Here is a 20527-nt window from a genome sequence, read left to right as displayed (position 1 = left end):
CATGCACAACAAATCCATCTGCTGGAATCCATTCCAACGGATGGATCCGCTCGTCTGTACAGACTTACCGGATCCATCCGTCTAAAGGGATTCCCCGCACGCGTCGTAATGATTTGACGCATGCGTGGAATTCCTTATATGACAGCGTCGCACCCGTCGCCGCGTCATAATAGCGGCGACGGCGCGACACGTCATCGGCAGAGGATTTCAGCGCGGATTTCAATGCGATGGTGTGTACACGCCATCGCATAGAAATCCTCTGAAATCCTCGAGAGGATTTATCCGCGGATACGGTCCGCTGGACCGTATCTGCGGATAAATCCTCTCGTGTGTATGGGGCCTGAGATTTGCTTTGCTGGGAAGATATCTCCACCACTAAGGCCCTTTTCATATGGGCTTTCCCATCAGGCCCACCTGTCAGTTTTTCAAGCAGACCCGTTCAGAAGCTGTATTATGCATTTATAAAATTATATTTGGATTGGCAAAGTATCTGTTGCACACAAAGTAGATTTGTCTCATTGTGGCTAAGTGATTCAAATATTTTTTCTTTGTGCCCGAATTTCAGCTTTAACAGTGCATTTGGCCCAAAGGGGATCCCAATTTTATTGATTCACAGAATGTGCAGAGGATTCTCCATCTTTTGTGACATCAATGCTTTAAAAAACTAATTATTTTAAATATATATATATATATATATATATATATATAGGCAAAAACGAACCCATCACAAGGATTGGAATTTGTTCCAAAATTCCCCATGCTCTTTGTCAGTCAATAAAGGCTTGATCCCTACTAGGTTCTGCTCTCAGCTGACTAGAAGTTAGCCAAGAAGTCTACTATGTGGCATGAAGAGCGGGTTTCCTGAGAATGTCAGCCAGAATATGAATTCGGTGAACCCCTTTACTATATTAGTATACAAAGATGTAGATTGGGTTGTTTGGTTAGATTGGCAATCAGTGGTGAACATTTGCCAGCTGATAATCAGCCCTAACCAGTATAAATCGCAGTGTAGTTTATCCATTTGTCTCTTTTTACTGCAGCCATCTTTGTGAAGCTGTTTTCAAATCTGTCACTCTGTCTGCAAATATTAATCTCTTTAAATAACTAATGTCTCTATAACCTCTTGTTTTTATGAAGATAAATGTATACAGGATACGGACTGCCCTGCAGGTGCCTTTTGTAAGAACGAATATTGTTTATGTGCCCAAGGACTGTGCAATTCCAAGCACTTAACAAACTGTGAGGACCTGGTAAAGCTGGATGAGCACTGCGCAGGTAAACAAATGACAATATCCTACATTAAAGGCAGTAGTAAGTTTTCTTCAGCAGACCAATGTTATAGTAAGAGAGATTACAGTTGGAATGCCAAAAGAAGCCAAAAAGCCCTGAAAATACTGTGAAGATATTTACATGACATCACTTTTCATCACAAATGCAAAACTCTGATTTAGTATAATATGTTAAAGCAGGGCTCAAAATTCCAAGTCAGGAGCTACTAGCCACTCCAGGCCCTAAGAGTTACATGCCACCAGTTGCCCCACCCAACCCCTACTCTGCCCCACCCTTAAACATGCCCTCGTAAATTATCTCATGAAATTACACTGTTAAATGTTTTATGCAGAATTAAGTTACAAATAAATATTAACAACAACTTAACATTAGGCATATCAGTACCCATCAGTGCAGCCTAATGAGTGGCCATTAGAGCAGCCTCATGAGTGTTTAACGGTGCCCATCAATGCAGCCTATCAGTGCAGCCTATCACTGCATAAATCTTCATTATTTTTGTGCAAAAACATGGTGTGAGCTATCTAAGGGAGGTTCTGCCAATCGCAGCCTGTTTTACACCCTTCCAGCCTGTTTCTATTTTTTGTATGTGCTTAGAATAACAGGGAAGTGATACCTCCATCAATCAACACGTAATATCCTCCCCCCTAGTGATTCGTTTAGTGGGCTTGGAGGTGGGAGGGAGTGGACTGTCATTTATACCTGTGTGTACGCCCACATGTGCGCCCCCACACTGTGGATCAACTGTGGGTATAGAATTGGGTATATGGGATTGTATGATATTATTATTGTTATTAATTTATTTTATAGTTGAACTGGATGGACTTGTGTCTTTTTCATCCTGACTAACTATGTAACTATGTGGGATGCTATATTCACATAAGCTGCACAGATAGGAAAAAAGAAGGACATTACCAGCTTAGAAGGGAACTGAAACTGAAGCATGCCCAGTACCATCCCTCGGGCCGCGAACTGGTGCCAGTCTGACGGCCTAATGATAACTGTGTGGCAAAGCAGGAGATGAGCGGCGAAGGCACTTTGCACAGGGCTATTAGCGACCATGGTCACTTTTTATCTCCTGCTGTGCAGCCCATCTGGCTGAAAATGTCATCCAATCAGAAGGGCAGAGGACGGGAGGAACTGCAGATCAGAATGGAGAGCTCCTCTTGCCCCCTGCCCTGCTGATAAGATGGCATCACCGGGTGGGCGGGGGAGCCTGGAGAGGAAGCAGCCTCTGCTCTGCCAAAGGTACGATTCCTGTGCAGGGGAGACAGACATTAGAATTGGAAAGTGTCATGTTAGAGAGGAGGAGGGGATGCAGGGGCACTGTGATGGAGGAGGCTGCGATTGCTAGGGGCACTGTAATATAAAGGGGACTGCACTGTAATCATTACAGTGGCCCTTTACAGTGCAGTCCCCTTTATATCACAGTTCCCCCTTTACATCACAGCACCCCTTTACATTACAGTGCCCCCTAACAGAGCAGTCCCCTTTATATTACAGTGCCCCTTTACATTACAATTCCCCTTTTACAGAGCAGTCCCCGTTACATTAATGTAAAGGGGCACTGTGAAGTAGAGGGGACTGCACTGTAAAGGGGCACGGTAATGTAAAGGGGGGGTTCTGATGTGAAGGGTAACTGAGGACACTGATATAAAGGGGTGACTTTGCTGTAAAGAGGGGCTGAGGACAGAAAGAACCCCATCCCCCCCCCCCCCCCCGATCCTTGGGAAAATTGGCTGCCGTGAAAGTGGTCCCTGGTGCCAAAAAGGTTACGGACCGATGTTGTACAGTCAATGAATAAGACATTTCTTAGTGATAGGACACCTAGTGTATTTTAACAGGAAAAGCACCAGAAATACTGTACTGACCCCATGCATAGTATTTAAGACATTTTACTGAGCTGCAGTTTGGTAGAGAGATACCACGCAGCTTTTAATTAAAAATCAAAATATGAGGGGGATTAAATATTTATGCCACTTATACACTACAGAGGATTTCAAGTCCTTTTACTAATTGCATGCAAACTTTGACCTACCATGTACTGTTTTACTACTACCAACTCTGACATGCTGTCCATGCGCAATTTGGTTCTCTGGATAATCCTATTAGAGCGCCTTCACTGGAGAAAATATTAAGAGAACCAGATCCTAACTTATCTCCACATATTATGCTGCCCTCACCACAGACTGTAACCCTAGATTCCGGGTTGCTCAGACGAAGTGGACCTCCTTGGATATTTTAAAAAGCACTATTGGTCCTCCTTTTCATTTTCACTCCTATCTGTGAGCTGGGAGTCCTTGACCATCCAGAGTTCCACATAGACACATATAGGTAGATTCAGGTACAATGGAATAAAGTTACGGCGGCGTAGCTTAGCGTGTTTAGGCTACGCCGCCGTAAGTTAGCTAGGCAAGTAATGATTCTCAATGTACTTGCCTGCTAATATACGGCGGCGTAGCCTAAAGCGGGCGGGCGTAAGGGCGCCAAATTCAAATCTGTGTTAGGGGGCGTGTTTAATGGTAATAAGGCTTGACCTTACGTTTTTGACGTTTTTTTGTTACTGCGCATGCGCCGGGCGCCTACATTTCCCAGTGTGCATTGCGGCTAAGTACGCCGCACGGGCCTATTGATTTTGACGTGGACGTAAACGACGTAAATCCCGATTCGCGGACGACTTACGCAAACGACGTAAAAATTTCGAATTTCGCGGCGGGAACCGCGGCCATACTTAACATTACTATTCCACTAGGGCCTAGCTCTAACTTTACGCGGCCTATCTCTTACGCAAATGGCGTAAAAGTACTGCGTCGGTCGGGCGTACGTTCGTGAATCGGCGTATCCCCTCATTTACATATTCTACGCCGACCGCAATGGAAGCGCCACCTAGCGGCCATCCAAAATATTGCAATCTAAGATAGGACGGCGCGAACGTCGTATCTTAGATATGTTTAAGCGTATCTCTGTTTGAGCATACGCTTAAACATAAGTCGGCGTAGATTCTGAGTTAGGTCGACTTATCTACTGATAAGTCGGCCTAACTCTACCTGAATCTACCTAATAGACCCCATTGACCTTTGAGGTCTGATAAGCAGCCATTTAGCATTTAGCTATTCCAAAAGCACTTTGAAGCTTTTGGAATAGCATCCGTGCACCACGCTACATTATTTTGGACTGTTAACCTTCAATAGAGTCCAAATTGGACCATTTTTTTTGTTTCAAATATTCACTTATATTTTATCATCTTTCATGTATAGCATGGTATTACACATGTTTTGCAACTTATGTTTTCTCGCATTGTGTTAATTTTTGATTGATGTTGTGTTGCATCTGTAATATTGGGGGTTCTTTTAGCTTAAGGTTAGAGCTACCCAGTGAGCTGAGTCCATGGCAGGTATGCAGTTTAAGGGCTTCTTGGACCACTTTTATTGAAGGAAAAGAAAAACAAGTCCATCCAGGATTGCCCTTGCAGGGGTTTCAACTTCACAGTAATAATCGGGGCTTTTTTTCTGGGGGAACTTGGGGGAACTCAGTTCCACCACCTTTGGCTCAGACCCTTTGGTGCCTGCTCACTACAATCACTTGTGAACACAGAAGTCTGGTTTCTGTGTTTACAAGTGACAGCTCTGCACTCTGTGTGTAACCCCCTGAACTCTGCACTCTGTATGTAATGCAATCCTGGTATTTAATGCCTCTTTAAGACCCTTCTACTGTTTTTGAAATCTGAACGGGGTCGTGGTTGAGTTCCTGCACCAATTTTCTGACAAAAAAAGCTCTGGTAATAATCATACATGGAAAAATACAGAGCCTCCTGGCTCTTTAGCAGCACTGCTGCTCAGGCTTTGGGCTTCAGCCCTCTTGGCCCTATAACAGAGTTCCTGTACAAACGCTGTATCTTTTTTCAGCTTTTGTGCTGCTCAACCCACAGGCTTGGGCCCTCTGTCTAACTAAACCATGCAGACATGCATTCTTCTCCCTTGCACGCCTGGGTGGAGCCCAGAACCATGGTTCCTGACTCTACTATCAGGCCCACACATACCTGAACAATCAATGTGCCGGCTTGTCCTAAATCCTGGTCCCAGGATTGGAGATTTCCTCCTACCCAGATCGCTGCAAAATCCCCAGGCTCCAGGTCCCCAACTAGACAGTTGGGGACCATGCAGTTGTGCATGGTTTTTAAAGAGCACCAATATTTTCAATTGTGAGCTTTGGTTTTAGCTCTTTGAGTATTTTTGAGACTTTATTTCTTTCACTCATTTTTATCTCCTGGTATTCAGGGTGTCTCAGGTGCGCAGGGATGGACTGGCCATTGGGACCACAGGGAGTTTCCCGGTGGGCCGATGGCTCAGTGAGCCGGCTTCAGTGACAACGGACTGCTGCCCCCTCCGCTCCTCTGTCTCTCCCTCCCCGCAGCGCTCACCTGGGGGGAACAAAGAAGCAGGGGGAGGACCAGAGGAGCATGGGGGGAGGGGACAGACAGCTGACTCAACAGCTATGGCCTGGGAGTTTCTTACTTCTGCCTAATCTTGTCCCATAAGGGGGGCACCGAACTGATTCTTTACCCCGGGTGAAATAATGTCTAGCTTCCCCACTGGTACTGCCTATAAGAGTACCAGTACTAGTCGTTCTACTCTAATAAAGTAGAACTGCTAGTGGCTAGTGAAGAGGGAGAGGGGGCTTGGGTGGCCAGGAGGGGGGGGGGGGTTGCGGGAGTTGTCCGGCCGCCATGGGAGAGACCTGTCAAAGTGGGCCAGTCTGGATGAAGTCCAGGGCCAAATTTCTGTCCCAGTCCATCCCTGCAGGTGCGGCAGTTTCCAGAATTATTTGACTAGTGCATCCTCTTCACCTATTTTTATCAATCACAGCCAGTGAGAAAATGAGAAGAGAGCAGGGTGGTGGTGTCAATCCACAGCTCTAATTGTCTTATGGACGCATAGAGCCAGGGGCGTTGCTAGGTCTACAAAAGATCTGGGGCTAGAGCCCATAGCAGCAAATTAAAGAAAGTCATACGCTTGGGCGGGCATACACATGTATATAATATACGTGTGTGTGTGATTATCATTACATCAGGGTCCACAGAGAGTCTCCCCTTTACATTGGGGTCACCAGAGAGCTTGCCACGTCACCTACCACAATATGCAGATTGTTACATACAGAGAGGCTAGGGTATATAGAAGAGAGGCTAGGGTATATAGAAGAGAGGCTAGTGCATGGCTCAAAATTTCAAGTCCTAAACTATTAGCCAGGCCTCAAAGGTTACTCGCCACCAGTTGCCCCGCCCAACCCCTACAATGCCCCGCCCCGAATCCCACCCCTAAACACACCCTCATAAATTATCTCATGAAATGACACTTAAATGTTTTATGCAGAATTAAGTTATAAAAATAAATATTAACAACTTTATCTGTGTCCCCATTGCAGCTATGTGTCCCCAATTCAGCCTGTGTCCCGAATGCAGCTATATGTCTGCCAGTGCAGCTATGTGTCTGCCAGTGCAGCCTGTGCCTGTCAGTGCAGCCTGTGTCACCAGTGCACGCCAGTGTAGCCATGTCTCCGCCAGTGTAGCCATGTGTTCCCAATTCAGCCTGTGTCCCCAATGCAGCTATGTGTTGCTAGTGCAGCCTGTGTCTGCCAGTGCAGCCTGTGTTCGTCAGTGCAGCCATGTGTCCCCAATGCAGCTCTGTGTCCCCAATGCAGCTCTGTGTCCCCAATGCAGCTCTGTGTCCCTAATGCAGTTCTGTCTCCCCAATGCAGCCTACCTGTGTACTGTGTAGGCCCGTAGGGGAAGAGAAAGGAGAGGAGAGATGCTGCCGCCTGGATGATCAGCGTGCAGGGAACATTACAGCTTTCATTTCAATAGCTGTGTGTTCCCCGCCGCGCGCTGAGATATACAGCCCCTCCCCCTTGTCCAGGCACTTTGATAGACAGATCACCCGTCCAATCTTGGGACGGGTGATCTGTCTATCAAAGTGCATGGACAGGAAAGGGGGCTGTATATGACGGCACACAGCGGGGAACACCGCTATTGAAATGAAAGCTGTTCCCCGTGCGCTGATCAACTAAGCGGCAGCATCTCTCCTCTCCTTTCTCTTCCCCTACTGTCACTCCGACAAACCCAGGCTGTCGGTGGTGCTCCCCCCCCCCCACAGGCAGCCCACACTTGCCAGCCCTCAAAATCCACTAGCAAAATACGAGCAGGCGAGTGGATTTTTTGAGGGCTGGGCTAGGTTATATATACAGAGAGGCTAGGTTATATATACAGAGAGGCTAGGGTATATACAGAGAGGCTAGTGTATATACAGAGAGGCTAGGGTATATACAGAGAGGCTAGGGATATACAGAGAGACTGGGTATATAAAGAGAGGCTAGTGTATATACAGAGTTTCCCCCTCCCCTATGGTCTGCACTCATCAGCTCTGGAGCTCAGTACGAGAAAGTTCCTCCCGACTCTCTGATATGGGGGCGGAGCAAAGGAGGAGACACTCATCTCCCTTCTCTGGATGTCAGTGAAGCACAGAATGCACACTCAGTGAGAGTGGCACGGCTCTGTGGGAAGCACTGTGTCAGGCAGCCCGGGACAGTCTCATGGTAGGACCAGTGCTGGACTTAGGACTATGGGCCCCAGATTCGGGGCTCCAGCCTCAATAGCCACCCCTTAACGACGCCACTGCATAAAACAGTTACTTGGAAGAGAGCATGTAGCGGTGCACCGCTTTAGGGGGAGGAGCCAGGAGTGCTGGTGGGGGACCCGAAAAGGAGAGAATCAGAGGATTCGAGTTCCTCTGTGCAAAACCACTGCACAGAGCAGGTAAGTATAATGCCGCGTACACACGATAATTTTTCAGGTTGTAAAAAACAATGTTTTTCGGGCTCTAGAAAAGACGATTTTTTTTCAACCCGATCATTAAAACGGCCTTGCCTACAAACGATCGTGAAAAAAAATGCTCTAGCAAAGCGCGGTGACGTACAACACGTACAACGGCACTATAAAGGGGAAGTTCCATTCGGATGGCGCCACCCTTTGGGCTACTTTAGCTGATTTTGTGTTAGTAAAAGACGATTCGCGCTTTTCTGTCTGTTACAGCGTGATGAATGTGCTTACTCCATTTTTCATTTTTAACGTCGTTAAAGCCCACACGCGACCATTTTTTACAACCCGAAAAACTACAACATTAAAAACGTTGTTAAAAAATAGAGCATCTTTGAATTTTTTTTTGCCCCGTTTTTCAGAATCCGAAAAATGCTCTGAAGCCCACACACTATCGTTTTAAATGACATTCAAAAAAAAAAACGTAATTTTTACATTCCCCGTGCCGAATGAACTGCGCATGCGCAGTCCCTAAATTTCCCGCCGTGCATTGCGATAAATGACGTCGCAAGGACGTAATTTTTTTAACATAGACGTGAATTACGTCCATCTCGATTCACGGACGACTTACGCAAACAAAAAAAGAAAATTCAAAATAAACGCGGGAACGACGGCCATACTTAACATGGCAGGTCTAACTATACGCCACGAAATACCAGCTTTAACTATACGTCAGAAAAAGCCGACTAGAGATGACGTAAAGGAATGTGCCGGCCGCTCGTACGTTCGTGGATCGTCGGAAATAGCTAATTTGCATACTCAACGCGTAAAACAACGTGAACGCCACCCAGCGGACGCCAAAGAATTGCATCTTAGATCCGAAGGCGTACAAAGACGTAATCCTGTTGGATCTAACCCAGATGCCGTCGTACCTTGTTTTGAGGATTCAAAACAACGATACGACGCGGGTAATTTGAAAGTACGCCGGCGTATCAGTAGATACGCCGGCGTACTCGCTCTGTTGATCTGCCCCTGTATGTAAATTTCACATTAGAAGAAAATCAGGGGATCCTGAAAAGCATCTGAAAATGAGCCAAAACCTCCACCTGCTGGCTGCATATGAAAACAAACTATTCATATGCCACATTTCCTATTTATGCAACTAAAAAAATATTCTTAAAAAAAGCTATGTTTACATAAAATATAATAGGGACGATATAAAAAAAAAAATGCTATTCTTTTAAAATAATGCGTTTATAAAACAGGGATAATTTCCAGGAGCTAAGAACCAACATAAAAAAAAAAGGTTTAATTGTAATAGTACAAACTACACCAAGTGTGGAGACGAAAACAGAAATCCATACATCAATATCACCAATATCACTCATCACTTCTTTGGAAACCTCAAAGTCCCCACAACTGAAAATAAAAGTAAAACTCGACCAGTACCTTTAATTCAATAACACTGGATATCATGTGTCCTGTGGAGTAAGCCTTGAAGACCAACAAGATATTCAAATATAGATTGTGCAAATCTACAATAAAAATCCAATATATAAAAAAAAAAATAACTCACCACTTACCTATAATATTAAATATTAAAATGTTCTACCTGGAAAGGAGGTTATTCTGCTAATTTGGAGATATAATATTTTAATGTTGTAATGATATACACCAAAGTACACACTCACACATTTGACAGTTTACTTTGTTATTAAACTTATGTTATGTTAAATATTTATATGAATGGTTTTAACTTTGCTCTGTTCTACGCAGTTTACATCTGAGTGTCTCTATAAACATCCCCCGAGGAAGCCCAAACTGACGAAACATGTCGGGACAATCACTCCAATGTTATTGTTGAGTGAAATCTTTCCATCTGTTTTGAACTCTAGATGTTTAACTGTACCTATGCACACAATCTGTAGCCAATAATATTTTTAACTATGTCTTGTCTGTAGTAATAAAACTTCTGTTATTTTTATATCTTTGGAGTATTGAATTAAAAAATTTTTGCAGTCACCCGTAAAAATCCCCCTAAAAAACCTCCCTCGTCTACATATATCTACATGGATGTTGGTGCTTTTTCTTTGACATTGTCACCCTTTCATACCACCACCCCTTACTATGCTGTATATAGTCATATTATATCACTATACTATACATCCAAGGCATTCTGCTGGTAAATGGATCACACTGACTGTCCTGTTCTTTTTGACCAGCAGCATTCTGTCCTAAATTAGGAAGCCGATTTCCTTGTATCTGTGGCCCCGGATCAATAAATGCACAAGATGATGCAGGACTTAACATTTGTAAAGGTAAGACATTACTGTTCTGAGCAAAGGGCTCTTTGGGTTGGTAAGGCTCCATTTCTTGATAGGGATAGCAGTTTTAAATCTACTCTTGCAGCAGGCTATCTGAGCTAGTAAGGTGTAGATTTCATTCCCATTAACCCTTTTGCTGTCAGAGCCGCTTTTGCATGTTTTTATTTTTTTGCACACATGTTTCACTTCAGGCCTGATGATGGCATAAACCCCCAAAACATGATATATTTTATAAAAAGAAGATACACTGGAGAACAAACTGGTGGTAGTTCCAGTTTAAAAAAAAAAAGTGTTTATTGTTTTTTAAAAAAAGCAGCTGTAGGCTGTGATGAATGAGAAAGGGGAGATAAAAGAAAGTCCACTGTGTCAGGGCCAGCCTTATGCAGGGAAGCAATCTCCAGGATATGTAAAAGAAAAAAGAATGGAGGCGCCTCTGAGTGTAGACTGTAATATTTTTATTAAAACATATCAAACCTTAATAATCGTGAAATGGCGACAAACTTCAGTATCCTATATTTTCCATAGGCAACGCTTTAAAAGCCCCTTATGGGTCATCAGTTTAGCATTGCAGAGGAGATCTGGTGCTAGAAATATTACTTGCACTCACATTTTCATTCGTAATGCATTTGTGTGATCCAGGGTTGCCATAAGAAGTCAAATTTGGAAACCTGATCTTTTTCTTTCAATCTTCTTTTATTTGTTTTTAAATAGCAAAGCAAAAATACACAGAACCCTAGGAGGCATTCCTCTGGTTTAAATCAGTCAACTCATATATAAGGGGGTTATATACCTGACAATTCAGACAGTACAACAAAAAATAATAATTCGCTTTTCGCCCTGTCATTCCTGTCCTTCTCCATACATAACCGGGGATCGGGGAAAGAGAAAAAAAATCCGTAATACATTATATAATTCTCTCTTATGCTAATTCTCTTCCCCGTTACCCCAAATCTACTTCATTAATCCACTCCCCTAATACCATTTTGCCTCCGTACCCTTTTGCCCCCGTCCCAGCAGGAAATCCATGTCCCGTCGAGATTGGGGCAAGTACTCTGTCCCTCTCTGCCTTACCTCCCCTTTATCCCCCCATCTGTAAAGTAACCCAAAAAACAAAATCCCAGCAGTCAGACGAACAAAACAAAGCAACGCAAAACAAAACAAAACAAAACAAAACAAAAAAAAAAAGGAGACCCCCCCCCCCAGACCTCCCCACGTCCCCCCCCTCAATCCACATCTATCAAGGCCTTACCCTCCTCCGAGTATCTAAATATGTTCCACTCCGCCCACGTTTCCAAATATACCTTCCGTTTCTGCCTTGAGGTCCATACCAGGTCCTCCATTCTGTTCAGGTCTTCCACTCTATTGAGCCACATCCTAATAGTTGGAGGCCGTGTCTGCTTCCACATCCCTGGGATACATGCCCGGGCTGCATTTAAAAGGTGGCACACCATCGTTTTCCTATATCTCCTCACTGACATCTCTGTATCTTGCAACATAAAGAAGGACCACTCGTCTGGTAGTTGTTCCCTACTGAATCTTTGCGTTATTTCTCGGACCCTGCTCCAGTATCTTAAAATCTTGGGGCAGGCCCAGAAAATATGTATTAAAGTTCCTCCTCTCTTCCCGCACCTCCAACATCTGTCTATCATATCTGGGTAGCACTTATTCAGTACCTCCGGAGTCCGGTACCACTGTGACAAAATTTTATAATTCATCTCTTGTGTCTTTACACACATAGAGGATTCAAAAATATTCCGAATTATTTTGTTCTTTTGCTCTTCTGTAAAAGGCCTTCCCAATTCACGCTCCAATTTATTAAAAAAAGGTATCTGTGACTCCTCTGTTGGGTTATTCAAAAGCTCACTAATTCTCGATAGGGAGTGCCGTAAAGTCCCCCCCCCACTACAATACCTCTCAAACCTTGTCAAACTTCGGCCGTATCTGGCCGGAGATTTCAAAGTATCAAGGTAATGTTGTAGTTGTAAAGACCGCCAAAAGTCAAGTTGATAGGGTAACTCACCCATTGTCATCTCCTGCCTAGTGATCCAAGCCCCCTCCTTCAGGAAGTGCGAAGCCTGGAACCGCCCCTGTTCTATTAATTTACAAAATGGTCCTTTCGTCCAACCTGGTTTGAACTGTGGGTTTCCCAGAATTGGGAAGAGCGGTGAATCCTCCGTTGATAGAATCCCTCTGACGAATAACTTATGTGCCACCCGGAGAGTGGGACCTATCAACGGATGATTCTTAATATCCATTGAGAGCCCCCGATAGCACCATGCTGCCCTCTGCAGCATACATCCGCATTGATCTTGCTCTAGCCCTGGCCATAACTTATCTCCAGAATGTCTGCTCCAGTCAATAAGTCGACACAATAACGCCGCCTGGTAATATCTATAAAGATCCGGGGCCGCTATTCCTCCATTCCGTTTAGCCAGTGATATTACGCAAGCCTTTATTCTTGGACGTTTATTCGCCCAGATAAATCTATTAATAAGGGACTGTGCTTGTTTGAAAAAAAATTTTGGTATTGCAATCGGGAGGGTCTGAAAGAGGTACAGAAATTTACAGAAACCTGATCTTTTTCAATGGCTTCCATTTTGGCATATGTATCATTGCGTGAAATACCCTGTATTTAGCCTCAGCTACAATCAAAAAGGGGAATTTCCAAGCTTAAGCTATCAGTTGGGAATGGGCAAATTAATTCAACTTAAAGTGGAGTTCCACCCATAAATATAACATTACATCAGTAGTTTTAAAAAAATGTCATTAGCCCTTTAAGAAAAAAACTTTTTTTTTTAGATGCCTTCAAAGTGTTGTTGCTAGGCAGAATAGTTAATCTTCCCTCTTCCTGCACCTAGGTGCTTAAGCTTCACCGCACAGACTCCTGGGAATGTAGTGGGTGTAACTTTCCAGGAGTCTGTGCACTCCCCAGTCTCGAAGAATCATGTGACTTGGACAGTACAGGTGCTGAAACCTGATCTGAAAACTATTACATTGCTTGTGCAGCACTGAGCATGTGCAAGATCTGCAAGGCTGAAATCCAGGAAGTCATACAGTCTGGCTTCATGATGCCCACACTTAAGATGGCCCCAGTCAATTTCTATTTTATAAAGTGTCTAAATGCTGTAACAACCTAACAAAACGGACCTTAGTTTTCAGACTAACTTTACTAGAATACATTAAGCTTGTGTATTACAGGGGTATTTATATTTAAAAAGTGAAATTGTGGCCGGAACTCCGCTTTAATTACATAACAAATGAATTATATTTTAAATTGGATTCATTCAATCTTTTCGGATGAGAGTAGCTTGGTAGTCTTTGACTCTGGGATAATCAGCCAATACAGTATACTCTCCGGAAATAACGAAAATGTTACGAAAACAAATCATTAGGATTGCACCAATAACGATACTGGTCTTGGTGCTGATACTAGGCATTTTCACGAGTATGGGTACTCGCGAAAATGCTCTGATACCCGAAACCGATACCGGAAGTGACGTCCGGTATCGTACGGCTGGCTTTCTCCTCTGGTGGGTGCATCCCCTCCTTCTCCTCCCCCTCTGGCTGTCTGTGATCTTTGGCAGGTGCCATCTCCGCCTCTTCCTCCCCTCTGGTCAGCTGAAATCTCTGGCTGGTGCCATCCCTGCCTCCTCCTCTTCTTTGGCAGGCTGTCTTCTCTGGCAGGTGAGATCCCCACCTCTGGCCAGCTGTCACCTCTGGTGCATGCCATCCATGCCTCCTCCTTCCTTCTGCCCTGCTGTCACTTCTGCCTGTTGCCTCCTCCTTCCCTCCACCATCTTTCACCTCTGCCCCCATGTATCGCAATGATCCTCCCATCCCCATCCTCTTCTGCCCCAGTGATCACAGCCTTTTCCATCCCAACTCTCCCACCCTAGAATCCCTATTTCACCCCATCCTCAACTACCCTGCCCTCACTTACCCCTATACCCCCCCCTTCCACCATGCCCTCACCCCAGCCTCACCCAACTCCGTAACAACCTAGAAACCCCACCCACCTCCCAAACCACCCCTCTACCTACTCTTCCTAGGTGATACGTATCGATAATTGGTATCAGCGATCAGCAAGTACTTGAATAAAAGTATCAGCACTCATACTCGGTGTTAAAACAATAGTATTGGTGCATCCCTACAAATTATTTTGACATAATAATTATGATGAAGCAAACATTTTTTTTTAATGAATGAAACCAAAATGAAACAAAATAATTCTAATAAATTTTATTTTTTTCCACATAAAAAGAATAGACACCATGGCCATTAGTGGCCTCTTTAGAAGGAGGAAGGGGTTGTTTCCTTTCCCTTTTGCCATTGATGGTGTGGAAGGGGGGGGGGGCAGATGAGCTAATAATCTTATTTTTTAGGCCCCCCTTTTTTTCTCCTTTTTTCTTTTCTTTTTCTTTTTCTTTGGGGGGTAGTATAATTGATAAACTTTTGATAAGACAATTTTGTATCTAGTTCTTTCCTGCAATGTTCATTTTTGTCTTTTATGCAAACGATGGAACATAAGAATGTACAATGCTGAATGGAAAGTTGAAGTTAATAATAAAATAAAAAAATTTGATTATAAAAAAAAAATATTGATCCATGTGTGGGTGGCCCAAGTTCTGCCAAAAAACGAATTGCACTCAAATATTTTGTTTTCATGCAGATAAATGCGCAAATGATATGGATTGCCCTGTGGGTGCGACTTGCCGAGGCAACAATTGTTATTGCAAAGATGATTTGTGTAATTCCAAAATGTCATCACAGTGCATCAAACTGCTTAAACTAGATGAAAAATGCATAGGTAAGCATGTTACACTATATCACATACAAAAGCTAACAGTAAATGTTTATGTTGGCAAACAGTTGTCATGACTAGTCAGCTTACAACAGCCTTTCTTAACCACTTCAGCCCCTGACCATACTGCTGGTCAATGATCAGGCCATTTTTTGCGATTCGGCACTGCGTCGCTTTAACTGACAATTGCGCGGTCGTGCGACGTGGCACCCAAACAAAATTGGCATCCTCTTTTTCCCACAAATAGAGCTTTCTTTTGGTGGTATTTGATCACCTCTGCGGTTTTTAGTTTTTGCGCTATAAACAAAAATAGAGCGACAATTTTGAAAAAAAATTATATTTTTTACTTTTTGCTATAATAAATATCCCCCCAAAATATATAAAAAAAAAATTTCCTCAGTTTAGGCCGATACGTATTCTTCTACATATTTTTCGTAAAAAAAAAATCGCAATAAGTGTTTATTGATTGGTTTGTGCAAAAGTTATAGTGTTTACAAAATAGGGGAGAGTTTTATTGCATTTTTATTAATATATTTTTTTTACTAGTAATGGCGGCGATCAGCGATTTCTATCGGTATTGCGACATTATGGAGGACACTTCGGACACTTTTGATACATTTTTGGGACCATTGGCGTTATTATAGCGATCAGTGCTATAAAAATGCATTGATTACTATAAAAATTACACTGGCAGGGAAGGGGTTAACACTAGGGGCAAGGAAGGGGTTAATTATGTTCCCTGGGTGTGTTCTAATTGAAGGGGGGTGGGACTGACATGGGTAAATGACAAATCGCTGTTCATACATTGTATGAACAGGCGATAGGTAATTTCTCCCCCTGACAGGACCGGGAGCTGTGTTTCTCCCCCACACAGCTCCCGGTTCTCGCTCTGTAACGAGCGATCGCCCAGCGGTGATCGCAACCGCCGGGCACGCGCGTCGGGGTCAGGGGCGAGCGGGGGGCGCGCGCGCGCACCCTATTGGCTGAACGGCGAGATGACGTATAGCTGCGTGATCTCACCGAGCCGAGCCGACCTGCCGCCGTATAACCATTGATCGTCTCAGGGGAAGAGGAAAGTGGGGGAGGAAATATTAAGAGCTCGGCTTTAGATACATTCAGTTTGAGGAAGTGTTTTGAGATCCAGGCTGATATGTCTGTTAGTAAATCAGTAATGCGTGAGGAGATTGATGCAGTGAGCTGAGGGGAAGAGAGATAGATTCAACGGCATATGAATGGTAGTGGAAGCCATGGGAGGCTATCAGCTGACCCAGAGAGGATCTATTTATCTATGATAGTTGTCACTACAAATGTATGAAGACTTTTCAGTAATGGTGAAACAACTTTTATTCACATAATAGCTGCACTGTTTGGATATATGTTCAATGCCTGGTATCTGGGCATAGTGCATAGCTACTGTTTATTTCACCTTAAGCACAGATTTTATCAAGTTTTTTTACTTTATCATTCTACTTACAAAATAAATAAAAATCAGACAGGGGTTGTAGCCTTCCCCCTGTTGAAGATAAACATTTGTATTTCTGTCTGTCTGAATTGCCCTTTCTTTCTATCTGATAAATGTCAGTAGGATAGGTAGTGAGGATACATCTCTGTAATGAAACCGTGGATAATAGTATAAACCTGACAGGGGTTCTAATCTTTACCCACTCCTAAAATTAAGAAAAACTTTTTAGCTGGGGATACACTTCAAGTCTTCACTTTGTTATCTTTAGTTTATGTTACTTAAATTAATATAAGTTTTTTTTTTTTTTAGATTTCACTATCACCACTCTACAGCCAACAGAGAAACCCTCATTGGTCACAAGCAAACCAACAACACAGTCAGGTGAGCAGTTCTTAGATATAAGGTTTACCTATTTTTCATTGGGGTGTTCCAAATAAGGCGCTGTAATAGATGCACCAAAACCCCTATATGCCGAGTATACTGATCTCTACACTTATGACCGTTTTTCATGTCATGGAAAAAAACAACGTTTTTCTCGATGTGATTCCTCTCAAGCCTGCCTTGCATACACACGATTGTGATAAAAAATACTCGAGCAAAGCGTGATGACGTACAACACTTACGACGGCACTATAAAGTGGAAGTTCCATTCGAATGGCGACACCCTTTTGGCTGATTATGCTAATTTCCCATCTCATAACTTGCTTGGGAGCATGCACTTTTTCCCCGGTTTTTCACGCCGAGAAAAATGACGACGTGAAAAACGACGAGAAAAAATAGAGCATGTCGAGAAAAATGCTCTGAAGCCAACACACGACCGTTTTTACCGACCAATTAAAAAAATTGCATTTTTCTTGTCATGAAAAACGGTCGTGTGTACGCGGCATTAGGCTGGGTTCACACTGCAGCACAAAGTGGCTTCAGGTGTGATTTCAGCATTTTTTGTTTTCATCATTCGTTTTTTGCCCCATTCACACAAAACAAATGTACATGCACTTTCACATGATGAATTGCAATGTAAATGTTTATAAATACATCCTAATATGTGTGACAGATCCAACCAGGGACAGGGACATTTGGAGGGGCAATCCTCCTACCCACTGATTATAGCCCATGGAGAGAGCAGATCATTCTCCAATGATGGACAATGTGATGAACACTGAGAGCGAGGCTTGGATTAAAGGGGCTGTGAAGGTAAGGCCCCTGGCACAACTCCAGAGTAACCTAAAACTGCCTCTGACCCAAATTATGAAAGCATGCAGAAAGAGAGTAAACAGTCTGCTTCTTTCAGTGTCCAGTCGTAAAGAGGAGGAACCTTTTTTTATTATCACAGCTTTATAGACAGAATGAAATCATTCATATGATATTCTGAATCGGCTGCAAAGGCTATGAATGTGGTTTTTCAGTAGCACATGGAGCTCATTGCCCTGAAGAGATTATCCATACCAAATCACCTTTCCAGATAGCTTACTCAGTCAAAACTCACATGAAAGAAGATCTGGCGATGTTTATTCGTCGTATGATCCGTAGAATGCAAGTTACAACAGGTAAAAGAACGATTCTTCCATGCAGGTATAGAGGATAGACACAGGTCAGATGAATTACAGCATTAAAATGACTGATACAGCAAAGAGGGGGAGGAGACTGAGCAGCATGGAAACTACGGAATGCCACAAGAGACAAACTAGATAGACATTAAAGAGACAGTACATAATAAAAATAATATCATGTAACATGACACTCCCCGCCTGAAATCTTTAGATTTCAAAGTCTATTACATATATAAAGATAAGTCCAACTTGAACCTGTAGGGGAAGAAACGTTAAAGCGGTCCTCCACCCTAAAGTGGAGTCCCGCTGATCGGAACCCTCCCCCCCTCCGGTGTCACTTTTGACACCTTTCAGGGGGGAGGGGGGTGCAGACACCTGTCTAAAGACAGGTATTTGCACCCACTTCCGGCCACACGATACGGGCGAAAGACGGGCATTCCGTCACATCCCGTCTGTCGCCCGTTGTGTGCTGGGAACACTCGGCTCCCAGCACACAGCGTGTGAGCCAATCGGCGGGCGCAGCGCGACTCGCGCATGCGCCGTAGGGAACCGGGCAGTGAAGCCGCAGCGCTTCACTTCCTGGTTCCCTCAGCGTGGATGGCGGGGGGAGCAGCAGAGTGACGAGCGATCGCTCGTGCTCTGCTGCGATCGGCGCTGGACTCCAGGACAGGTAAGTGTCCTATTATTAAAAGTCAGCAGCTGCAGTATTTGTAGCTGCTGACTTTTAATATTTTGTTCCCATGGCACATCCGCTTTAAAGGTAAAACTGGTGTGTAAACCATAGATACGAGATACCCGCAAACACAAGAAGGTATGCAGTAAATGAACAATGAAACATGAAGTCCAAAAAACAGATGGCTTGAGTCCTGCAGTCTATCGTTTATAATCGTGGGACTTCAACAGTAGCACAGTAAATAGTGATAGTGATATTCTCCCCGCCATAGCAGGTATAGCCGGTACTCCTGCCTAAGTCACTCACTTGGGAGAAGAAGCACCAATTCCGTGATTGGTCATGAGAAAGTCCGAGCAGAACCTCCTTTAGTTATCTTAATCTCAACCTTTCAAACCTTTCCATCATCGCTGGGCATTACGCTTGTTACAAGACCCATAGGCCACTCATTGCGACAGACTTCTCTATCTTTCAGAAGAACAAGGTCTCCTACTTTGAGGTTAGGCTTGGGTGTTTGCCATTTGGAACGGCTTTGAAGGGTATGCAGGTACTCTTTTCTCCAGCAGTGCCAAAACACATTGGCTAGGTGTTGCACCCGTTTCCATTGACGCCTATAGATATCCTTCGGGTCAATCTCGGCAGAAGATATCACGGTAGTTCCAACCTTCTGAGTAAGGAGTGTGGCTGGGGTAAGGATCATTGGAGCATCAGGATCGGAAGATACTGGTACTAGAGGCCTTGCATTAATGATGGCGGATACTTCTGAGAGAAAGGTACTCAAGGTCTCATGAGTCAATAGTGAAGACTTGTGGTCCTGCAACATGGAATCGAGAATTATTCGAGCGATTCCAATCATTCGCTCCCAGGGTCCTCCCATATGCGAAGAATGTGGTGAATTAAACAGCCAAGTACATCCATTGTTTGCTAAGAAATTGTCTAGTTGAAGTTCTTTACAGGCTCCAACGAAGTTGGTACCACAGTCGGATCTTAGCTGTTTGACAGGTCCTCGGATGGAGAAGAATCTTTGTAAAGCGTTGATGAAACAAGACGAATCCATTGACTCGATCACCTCGATATGTACAGCTCGTATGCTGAGACAGGTAAACAACACAGCCCACCTCTTGCTATTGGCTGCTCCACCGCGAGTCCTACGAGTTACCACAGTCCACGGACCAAATACATCAACTCCAACGTAGGTGAAGGGTGGATCTGTACTTAGGCGATCAAATGGCAGGCTTGCCATTTGTTGTAGTTGGTGTCTACCTCTTAACTTGCGACACTTGACACATTTAAAAAGCAGGGAAGAAACACATCTCTTCATTCCAACAATCCACAAGCCAGCTGACCTGATAGCGCCTTCTGTAAATTGTCGGCCTTGGTGTTGTATTAGTTCGTGATGGTGCCGTATTAGAAGAGTGGCAATGTGGTGCTGACCTGGTATGATGACGGGGTTTTGTTCCTTGCTGCACAGGTCAGATTTCTCTATTCGACCTCCAACTCGTAGCAACTGATTGTCATCGACTACAGGGTTCAGATTAAATAGTGAACTACCCTTTGATAGAGGTATTCCACCTTTGAATCTGTGCAACTCTTCCATGTACACTTCTTGTTGTACACAGCGAATG

General features: G+C 43.9%; 1 protein-coding gene across 1 annotated transcript in view; it reads left to right on the top strand.

Moving 5' to 3' along the window:
- The first annotated feature begins 1141 nt into the window (after positions 1-1141).
- The window catches only part of LOC120933246 (adhesion G protein-coupled receptor E3-like), an 89701-nt gene continuing 70315 nt past the window's right edge, over positions 1142-20527 (top strand). Inside the window, exons 1-4 of the mRNA XM_040346348.1 lie at positions 1142-1275; positions 10321-10413; positions 15089-15226; positions 16992-17063. Of these exons, the coding sequence (XP_040202282.1) occupies positions 15106-15226; positions 16992-17063 (193 nt within the window). The 5' untranslated portion in view covers positions 1142-1275; positions 10321-10413; positions 15089-15105. The remainder of the gene's footprint in view (positions 1276-10320; positions 10414-15088; positions 15227-16991; positions 17064-20527) is intronic.

This window comes from Rana temporaria, chromosome 3 (assembly GCF_905171775.1).
Source record: "Rana temporaria chromosome 3, aRanTem1.1, whole genome shotgun sequence".
Lineage (NCBI taxonomy): Eukaryota > Metazoa > Chordata > Amphibia > Anura > Ranidae > Rana > Rana temporaria.
The sequence above is the reverse complement of the archived record's forward strand: the minus strand, read 5'-3'. Positions and strand labels throughout refer to the sequence as shown.